The sequence below is a fragment of the Penicillium chrysogenum genome, assembly GCF_028827035.1.
Source record: "Penicillium chrysogenum strain IBT 35668 chromosome Unknown utg000001l_segment0_segment0, whole genome shotgun sequence".
Classification (NCBI taxonomy): domain Eukaryota; kingdom Fungi; phylum Ascomycota; class Eurotiomycetes; order Eurotiales; family Aspergillaceae; genus Penicillium; species Penicillium chrysogenum.
Window position 1 is genome coordinate 631,142 of NW_026622749.1, and position 9,397 is coordinate 640,538.

General features: G+C 49.3%; 4 protein-coding genes across 4 annotated transcripts; 2 read left to right on the top strand and 2 right to left on the bottom strand.

The window, feature by feature from the left end:
• Positions 1–786: 786 nt before the first annotated feature.
• N7489_000251 (uncharacterized protein) lies at positions 787–1,140 on the top strand (the record flags this gene model as incomplete). Its single annotated transcript, XM_056706006.1, has 1 exon — positions 787–1,140. One exon carries the CDS (start codon positions 787–789, stop codon positions 1,138–1,140), a length of 354 nt encoding a protein of 117 aa, XP_056570308.1.
• A 2,436-nt stretch (positions 1,141–3,576) lies between these two features.
• On the bottom strand, positions 3,577–4,965 carry N7489_000252 (saccharopine dehydrogenase family protein; the record flags this gene model as incomplete). Its single annotated transcript, XM_056706007.1, has 1 exon — positions 3,577–4,965. The coding sequence occupies one exon, from the start codon at positions 4,963–4,965 to the stop codon at positions 3,577–3,579; it is 1,389 nt and encodes a 462-aa protein (XP_056570309.1).
• Positions 4,966–5,781: 816 nt separating this feature from the next.
• Positions 5,782–7,313, top strand: N7489_000253 (flavin-containing monooxygenase; the record flags this gene model as incomplete). The annotated part of the gene is made up of 2 exons (XM_056706008.1): positions 5,782–5,950; positions 6,013–7,313. 2 exons carry the CDS (start codon positions 5,782–5,784, stop codon positions 7,311–7,313), a joined length of 1,470 nt encoding a protein of 489 aa, XP_056570310.1.
• Positions 7,314–7,883: 570 nt separating this feature from the next.
• On the bottom strand, positions 7,884–9,197 carry N7489_000254 (flavin monoamine oxidase family protein; the record flags this gene model as incomplete). Its single annotated transcript, XM_056706009.1, has 1 exon — positions 7,884–9,197. One exon carries the CDS (start codon positions 9,195–9,197, stop codon positions 7,884–7,886), a length of 1,314 nt encoding a protein of 437 aa, XP_056570311.1.
• Positions 9,198–9,397: the final 200 nt, after the last annotated feature.

The window sequence follows — 9,397 nt, forward strand, 5'->3', positions numbered from 1 at the left end:
CTAACAAAGATGTGCTCGGAGAGAGCAAGGGCTCATAACCTGATGAGGCTACGAAGGAGGACTGCTAGTGAGAACTAGCATGGAGGGAAAATCGGGAAGAAGATGCGTGCTATGAATCTATGGAAAAACAGGCTGTATATGAAGCCTGTACTAACAAAGACATAGCAAACTGACAAAGCAAAGGCTCAGTCTGCACAAAGGGACAAAGGCATAAAGACATACCATACCATGCATGTCAACAGTTACCCACTTAGCGCCCCTACGTAAGAATGTTAGATTCACTCCTTGCCCCTATCCCGGGGACTATCATTAGTCAAGCCCTTGAGGAGAACGACCTGTTCGGTGGATTGATCATAGGAGCTATAAGTGGGTACTGCAATAATTATGCAGGCCCGGTGGGGGTTGGACTACCTAGGTATGTTGTACAACATACTAGGTGCAAATCAGATTTCACAGCCCTATGTTGTAGACTAAAGATTGTGGCTGGCTGATGTACACATTTTTCGATTGAATAGAGGTCGTATAGGCACGTTAGATACCATTGCCAAGGGAAGCTCCCAGAAAAGGGTTTGACCAAGGAAATTATAAATACCTTGTCACCGTCCGTCCGGCTAGAGTAGAATCATCACATCGCTAGTCTATTTTCCAGCACTGGTCACCAGTAAGTCGCCATCTTTTAGTTCCACGACTTGTTGGAATTTGCTAATGCCATATTCACAAGGTTAGGATATTCAAGCTTCCAGTTCCCGCAAAGGCCAACGAGATCTGCTCCATACTACGTACAGAATGCACATACAAAGCCTGCTCGTCCCTGCGATTCTGGCCATTGGCGCCTCGGCCGGTGCTTCCAGATGGTGTTCACAGTGGTCGAATGAGGACAATCAGGCAATGAAATGCTATTGGGAAGCCTGTGGATCGAATGATGCCCACAGACTCGGATACGAGGCCTCCGACGGAAGCAAAATAATGGCAACGACCAGGAACTATCCGGCTTCGGCACAGTGTAACCCGCAGCACGACGTCTACTACAAGGTCAGCAACTTGCCGAGTGAGGATTGCTGTGATGCATTCGGCAACGGAGGGTATTTCACAGGATGCGTCGCGGGGTGGAGCGACTTGTGGTGCTACCGAACGAAATAATTCATCAACAGATGAAATCTTGCGTAAGTTATGATTTGATTCTTTTTTTTTTTTTTTTTTTTTTTTTCACGATACTAACATCATATGAAGACCCCGGTGTCTTCAACATGCTGAAGGCATTGGCTTGGGTTTAGAGGAATGGGCGCATCTCAGTCAATAGTGGCAGAGATTAACTTCTCGGCATGGAATTTCGGTTTTTTAGATTAGAATAAGAGAAATAATTGCCAATTGCACTTGCAAGGACCCAAGACGCTAGCGCTCTTTACTATTAGAAGCTTAGGTGTATGTTATCATTCTTGTCTGGCCCTAACCCCCGTGGCCATTTCTCGAGTTGATAATATTGATAATTGTATCTAATTGGAAGCGAGACGTAGAAAGCCTCCCTCCACACAGTGTAAGAAATGAGAAAGTATTTATTCAAATTTTTCCCACATCCGCATCGTTTGGAGTTTATTCTATCAAACGCATAACTAGTTATATAGCATTAGACAGGGTCAAAACCTAAACATAAAACAGTCTAGGTGAAGGAGACGAGCCGCTAGTCAAGTGCTTCTTCCAAAACCTGTTTACGAGCTCTTGAACATCCTGCTCGGTTATTCGTGAAATACCCAATAGCTGATTGTCAATTTGCTCAAAGTGAAATCATACCCCGGGTCGTCTCATGGTTAATGGGACTTCCAGTTAAACTCGATACTGTGACCAATACGTTAGATATAATCATACATTAATTGTCGATTGAATTCCTCTTCTTGGCTTCTGGGTCATACACCATGATGTATGGCCCGTTCGGTTATAGTAAGGTACATAGGAACGTTTAGGCCATTCCAATATGCCAAGCGTCCTTCTAAAAAAGCAATATGCTGCATCAACCAATTGCTTAAGGCTATATTGTTGGCTGATTGTTAGTATACGGCCATGGGCGAACGCCGCAGTGGACTAGCCGCTGGCTCCTTTTCCCGAGCCGCACAACGGAGAAGGGTACCAATAAAGAAAATACATGGCCTCACTGGATATCCACTATTGGCATCCTACTAGAGGACAACTAAGCTAGTAATATACGCCCGTGCATTAGTATTGTCTCAAGACTGCGGCACGGCCTCGACCGAAGCTAAGCTTATTTATAATAACAATAGTGCATACCTCTCTGAACTTCCGGTCTTGTTAATATGGAGAAAAAGAACATCTTCAAAAAAAAAAATCTCTCCTATCCTTAGGATCCTCTGCGGGAAGCCAGCTGCACGATGAGCTACCTCCTTCACCCCTCGTGTTGATTGTGGACTCCTATTCCGATAACCTCGTTGTCAAATACCTCGTAGCCCCGATTGGCAAGCATCCTTTCCTGTAAGCAAATAAATACCTCCATTGGTGATAATTGCTAAATGTATTGGGAATATAGAACCACCTTTGCACTCCTAGCTTTTCTCTTTGGCTCTCTCTCGGTGTGTGGCCATTAGAACACTGAGGAGGTTTGCGGTCGGAGATTTAACTATCTGGCATTTTTCATTGCGGTAGGACTATTGGCCTTGAAGGGCTATGCCACTTACCTTGGGCGAAAGCTTGAAAAAGGATGGATGGTTGCGGAAGGCTCAACTTAGGTACTTCTGATCTTTGCTTGTACGCTGGAATCAATTTGACAATGTCCAAACTTACCACTATGCTTTAGTCCCCAAATATTTTTAGAGGATTGATACAGTCATGGAATACAATGCAGGAATCAATGGAGAAGACAACGTATATATTCGGACGGACTAAGAGGGAAGAAAAGAGAGACATAGGGAGAGAGACTATCTAGTTCTATCTACCTGAGGTGTCCTAGGTGATTGCATAAGAGCATTTAGCCACTCGGCCAAAAGATCGTAGGGACAATCGGAACCTCCGATTGCCACTGCAGCGGTATATATACTAGGCCCTAACATCCGTTCGGGACCACATATGTAGTCTGCAACAGCTACTGGAGTCTTCAAAAGGGAGTGTATGTACTTGATGTGTGCGAGTAAAGTCTGGTGGCATTTTTTAAAGCCAAGGCCCTGCTGCCTTGGTTGCTTAGAATACAAGGCCAGTAAAAAAGTCTCACAGAATCTGGGGCCAAACCCCACCACCTGGTGGCGTGTATCCTGTAATTATTCAGTGCTCAAAGCGGTAAAACTAATGTTGAAAACCATAGCTACTGATGATCAAACGAAAAACCGTACGCGAAATACTGATTGAAAATCAAATGTGTTGCGTCTATGTACATTGCAATTGCAAATCCAAGGATAGTCTCTTTGTTGGAAGGATCACGTGACATCACGTGATGCCTTCACATGTAGATAGTCCCAGACAGCCTCTCACCTTCAGTCTCTTCCTTTCCCCTCTCCGTCCATTTCAATACACACGATACTTTCTCCATTGCTTAGCATCGTAGTATTTCCATGACTCTTCAGTATCGTACTCCATTTAGAGGTGCGCCTTGGCTTCCGCGCCGTCCTCAAGCAGGTTAGCGAGCTCATTACGGGGCACACCCACACGACAAAGAGCTTCATAGAAGACCTGCGGCTCGAAACAGTCCTCCGGGGCAAAGACTCCGCTAAGTTCGGAACAGTCCTCCAGTGCCAGAAGCATAAACGCGGCACAAGCGCCTCCCGTGATGGCAGCCATATCCTTAAATAGCACGGAGCCCTCGCCACTCACGCCGGTGCGCTTCTCCTGAGCGACCGGCATGCCATTGCGAGTACCAGTGACTCGCACAGTCAGACCAGCGCAGTACGGTCCGATATTTCCACGAGCAGAGTCGAGCAGGAAGCTGAGCACATCTCCAGTGCTACATTCACCAGTCTTGATCTGGTCAAGCATTCCAAAGATAGCGTGGCGCCATGGTCCAAGCGCACCGGCGGTATGGGTAATGGCCTGCCAAAGCTCCTTGAGAGAGATGTCCCCGCCACGGAGGTACCCACTGGCCTTCCCCAGACCGGCCTCCCAGCCCTCGAGGGGGTTAGGGTTGTTAATCAGGTTCAGCAGGAAACTAACTGCCTCATCCAGAGTGATGTTTTGACTCCGCACAGCGACACCAAGGCCACGGGCAACGCCGTTGAATGGTGCGGGATGCAGGCCACCGAGGCAGCGGATGCGGTCGGCGTTGGGGAAGAGGCGAGGGAGAGTCACAGGCTCCGGGTGGGCAGTCTCGTGCAGGAGCATCTCTCCGTGATGACCGATTGGGGCATAGCCTGTCTCGACCCAATATTCGTTTACTGTGGCCTTACCATTTGCCCAGGTCAGACAGGGGCCGGCTGCAATATGCATGAGGTGCTCCAGGACGGCCTTGCCAATACCTGGTCGCTCGTCACCGACAAGCCAGCAGACATCAATCGTATCCACCTTTTGAATGCCCTTGGCAGCATCGACAGCCATGACATTCGTCATTCCGGGAGAGGCGCCGCAGCCAATAAAGAACGGCACGCCTGCGGCCTTTGACTTCTCATGCAAGGCGAGGGCTGCAGTGGTGCTCTCCACATCATCGTCGAAGTCGAGGTAACGTACCTTATTTTCAAGACAGGCTGAGAGCACAGGCTCACTAGTCTTGGCATAAGGACCGGCGCCGAGAACGACGAGTGAAGCGCCTTTGGTGATAGCGAGCAGCGAAGGACGATTATACAGATCTAACTTCTGAGCAGTTGCCCGTCCGGCAGGAAGCTTTGCCGCGAGTGCCTCGATGGCAGCTACATTAATATCAGCGAGGACGAGCGAAATATCTGTTGCGGCCGCAAAGCGTTCGATGGCGATACGGCACATCTCTCCAGCTGCGCCGATGAAAACGACCCGCTTGGGGCTGGAGATAAAGCTAGCCATAGTGAAAAATGATGCGTATGAGGGTGGTATATTTGAGAAATGTTACTCGAAGAGGAAGGGGCGTTTGAAAATGAACATCAGACGAAGACCTGCAACATTGCTTTTATATCTAACCCATGCTCTTGATGTAGTAACGGTACTCCACTATCACTACCCAAAGTACCCCTCCCATTCGGATCATAATTCGCGCACCTAGATAGAATGTTCGAAACTACCGCTGTGACCTCCCCGTACGGGGGGCAATTACGGGGAAACGGTAGATTTCGCGAATCGGGTTCGGCGGCTCCGCTGGAGAAGGGTTCAAAGGCTTTCCTGTGGCTTCGATGAAATACATAAGATCCGGACCCGATAGAGAGACCTGATCATCCGGTTCCGCCCTGCGGAGCCGCAGCGGCTGTCACCGAGCTTTTTGCTACTTTTACCTAAGGTTAATGCGTTAGTTATATTCAGACGAAACCTAGTTAATTGCAAATAGCAAGCGTTTTGCGGCTCCGAGAAATCGATGATGGAAAAACCGCGTCTTGATATGATATGGACTATGCCTATCCCAAGTCTTGAATTGAGTCCACTAACCCTGTCGGTCATTTCCCGTGGCTGAAGTGGAGATGGATCGCTTCCGCATTCTGGTTAAATCTGGGCCTGCCCTGGGGAAATAAGATACTTTTCTAGTCTGCTGCGTTGCTCAAGATAGACTTTACATCAACTGGAAAGTGACATTGAGGACCAGAACGTCCCTTGTCGTTGAAGCTTTGAGCTCCAGAGACGAACCTTTTTTTTTTTTTTTGGTTTCCCGAGCAAGACTGGACCTCTGGCACAATGTCTGCAAAGCAGCAAGACGTGGATTACGATGTTATCATCATCGGCGCTGGAATCTCCGGCATCAACTTTGCCTATCGGTTGCAAGAACGTAATCCGGAATTGAGCTACTGCATTTTGGAAGAACGCCATGAGATCGGAGGCACATGGAGTCTGTTTCGATACCCTGGTGAGTTGGAGTTGTCAGAGTTTCTCCTTCAACGAGCCTTCACTGATTTTCCCGAACCTTAGGCATCCGATCGGACTCCGATCTATTCACCTTCGGGTTCGCATGGCGGCCCTGGACCCAGAAACACTCGATAGCGGATGGCTCGTTGATTGGCGAATACGTGCAGAATTGCGCGGTAGAAGAAGGCATCGACAAGAAGATCAAGTTTCATCATCGAGTCGACCAAATGTCCTGGTCCACCGAGTCCAAGACCTGGAATCTGGCCCTGACCGTGGACAAAACAACGTCCAGCAACCTCCAAAGCCGGTTTGTCCTTCTGGGAACAGGCTACTATGACTATCACCAGCCGCTTCAGGCTGATATTCCTGGAATTCGGAATTTCACTGGAACACTGGTGCATCCGCAGTACTGGCCCACGGACCTTAACTACAAGGACAAGAAGGTCGTCATCATCGGGTCTGGAGCAACTGCCATCACATTGCTACCGAACGTTGCAAAGGACGCAGGACATGTGACGATGCTACAACGCTCCCCCAGCTATATTTTATCGGTCTCAAATGAGGACCTCGTTGAGAAGCTGATTCGGCTCTTGTTCCCAAAAGTGCTGGCACGAAAGCTCATCCGGTTCAAATGGATTATTGTCCCACTTGTGTTGGTAAATTTTTGCCGGCGCTTTCCTCGCCTGGCCCGAAAGTTGCTGATGATATTAACCGCCAAAGAACTCCCCAAGGACATGCCTCTGGACCCCAACTTCAACCCCAACTACAAACCGTGGGAGCAGCGATTGTGCATGTGCCCGGAGTCCGATTTCTACGAAAGCATTCGGACCGGCAAGGCCGACGTGAAGACGGACACGATTGCGAACGTCACGGAAACGAGTATTCAGCTCCAATCGGGTGGCGAGCTGCATCCCGATATTATTGTCACAGCTACCGGCCTGAAGTTGTGCATTGCTGGCGGTATTGAGATTTTTGTTGATGGTTTACAGTATCACATTGGTGAAAATTTCCTGTGGAAGTTTGCGATGATGGATAACCTGCCGAACGCTGTGTTTGCGTTCGGATATACCGATGCTAGCTGGACTCTCGGCGCTGACACCACAGCCAAATTAGCATGCCGGTTGTTCAAGAAGATGAACAAGGACCACGCTACGATGGTGGTGCCCCGGATGGGAGCCGAGGAAAAGAAGCACGTCAAAAGATTACCGTTCCTAAACTTGAAGGCTACCTATGTCCGAGAAGCACAGAATGTCCTGCCAAACGTGGGTGACCGCTCTGTCTGGAAACCAAGGTCCTACTATTGGAAAGATCTTACGGACGCGATGTATGGGAGCCTCCAGAAAGGCTTAGAGTGGATAACATGAGCGCGGCAATTGCTTTCTAGGAGATAATCTGTCGGTAGAAATCTGTGCTTGAGAACTTAGACCTATGTTTCTGACAAACTTGAATTACGTGAAGTTCAACCTGCGACAAGTGTATACATTTGGCGTGTTTTTCGTTTGCTGTCCAGGGTACCGTAATATGTATTTTCTAAACTGAGCGGTGCTATTTAGTTACCTCTAGCAGACTGATTCAACTTCCACCTAGTGTCTCCAAGCTTTTGTATGGTAACTCGGATCAATTCAGAATGCCCAAGCGGTAATATACCAATACTAGCCTCGCGGGCTATTAGACGCTCTTATAAGCGATCTCCTGGATAGCTCTTCGGGTACTAATCTCAATTGGTTCCCTCGGTACTCGGCACTAGTGCCAACGGAATTTCTGTGATTAGACAACAAACTCTTATTCAAAATAACAGACTTGCAGTGTTAAAGATACGACCAAGGAACAACTCTCTAAGGAATAACAATCTAAGGAACGACAGTTTAAGGAACAACAATCTGAGGAACATGTAGAAGAACTCGACTCCTATAGATGGAGCCGAACACCGCATCTTACAAATGAGAGCTTCCCTTGTTTGCAGCGGACAATGCAGCACTGGTGTCGCGAGCGACACTTGCTCCTGACTGCATTGCGCCCTCGATGGCACCGACTTCGAGGGCTGCAATATCACTTCCGCAAAAACGAATGCGACCATGACCCTGGTGAATATGAGCTGCACCACCAGTCATATGCCCTGGCCGGTGCATCATCCAGCCACCCTTCGAGAATTCGTCCTCGACCCAGCTGTGAGAGGCTGTGTCGACCACTTCGATATCCGGAATGAATTTTCGAAGCGCAGTCTGCACGGACTCCTTGTCATCGGCGCGGATTGCGGCCGCGTCAGAGCAAATGCACATGATGAGCGTATCGCCTTTATGGTAGCGCTCTGTCCGGACCGCATTGATGGGGTGTTTACCAACGGGGGCGTACCCCGTAAAGGGCTCGACCTCGCCTCGCACCCGGGCCCAGATCTTGCTTGCCATGACTGGGTTCTTTTCCGCGACCATAGTTCTCGCAAGGCGCGGAAGACTAGGCGAGATTTTAATATCGCCAAGCGTGTTGACCGGCACAGCAACAATCGCCGCGTGCGCGAAGATCTTCTTGCCGGCACGTGTGATAATCGAGACCTTCGAGCCATGATCCTGGATAGAACTGACGGGGGTTGAGAGGCGGAGCTCAGCAGTCGATTCGGAGAAAATAGCGTCGAGTAGGCGTTTGGTACCACCTTCAATGGCCCAGAAGCTCGCTGTCTCGAAGAAAGCTTTGTAGTCACCGAAGTAGGTTGCGACGTTGTGCAGGAGCTGCGCGATGCCGTGATACTTGTAGTTGTGGACTACTCCCGCCAAGGCACCATCGAGGACATCTCGATGATAAGAGTCTAGGCCTAGCGAGTTGATGCGGCTCTCGATGGTTTCGCGTTCCATGTCACTGTTGTCCACAGCATTGATCATCCAAGGTAGGGGGAAGCGCGCGCGCGCGTCGGCAAAGAGTTGCGCCATTGCAGGACTGAGGACCTCGTAGTATTCCTCCTCCGTCCCGGAGTGCATTTTCCCATCCGCTAGCCAGTAAGCCTTGCTGGAAGGGAGTGGGGGCAACAGACCGATGTCATGCTTTTGCAGTTCGTGCCACACATGCGGCTGGGTCCAGTGAACATAGGCACCGCCGAGCTCAATGTCGTCCCCAAGGACCTTTTGTAGGTAGGTTCGGCCGCCTATTCTGTCCCGCGCTTCGAGTAGAACCACCGAAAAGCCCTTCTTGCTCAGGTCGCGGGCCGCGGTGATTCCAGCCATCCCGGCTCCGATGACGGCGATGTCAAACTTCTCCATGGTGTCTTCTCCGTGTAAGGCAAAGTTGGTGTAGTAATTCGGTGGTAAATATGATCAATGAGAAATGAATTTTACTGTGGTCTTGTCTCGCCCCCAATAATGTGTAAAACTCTTGTCCCGGGTTCATGGGTTCATACGACAACGGACGTGAGGATGGCGTCCGAATCTAAAGTTAGGAAGTCACAGTAAACCAGGAAGAA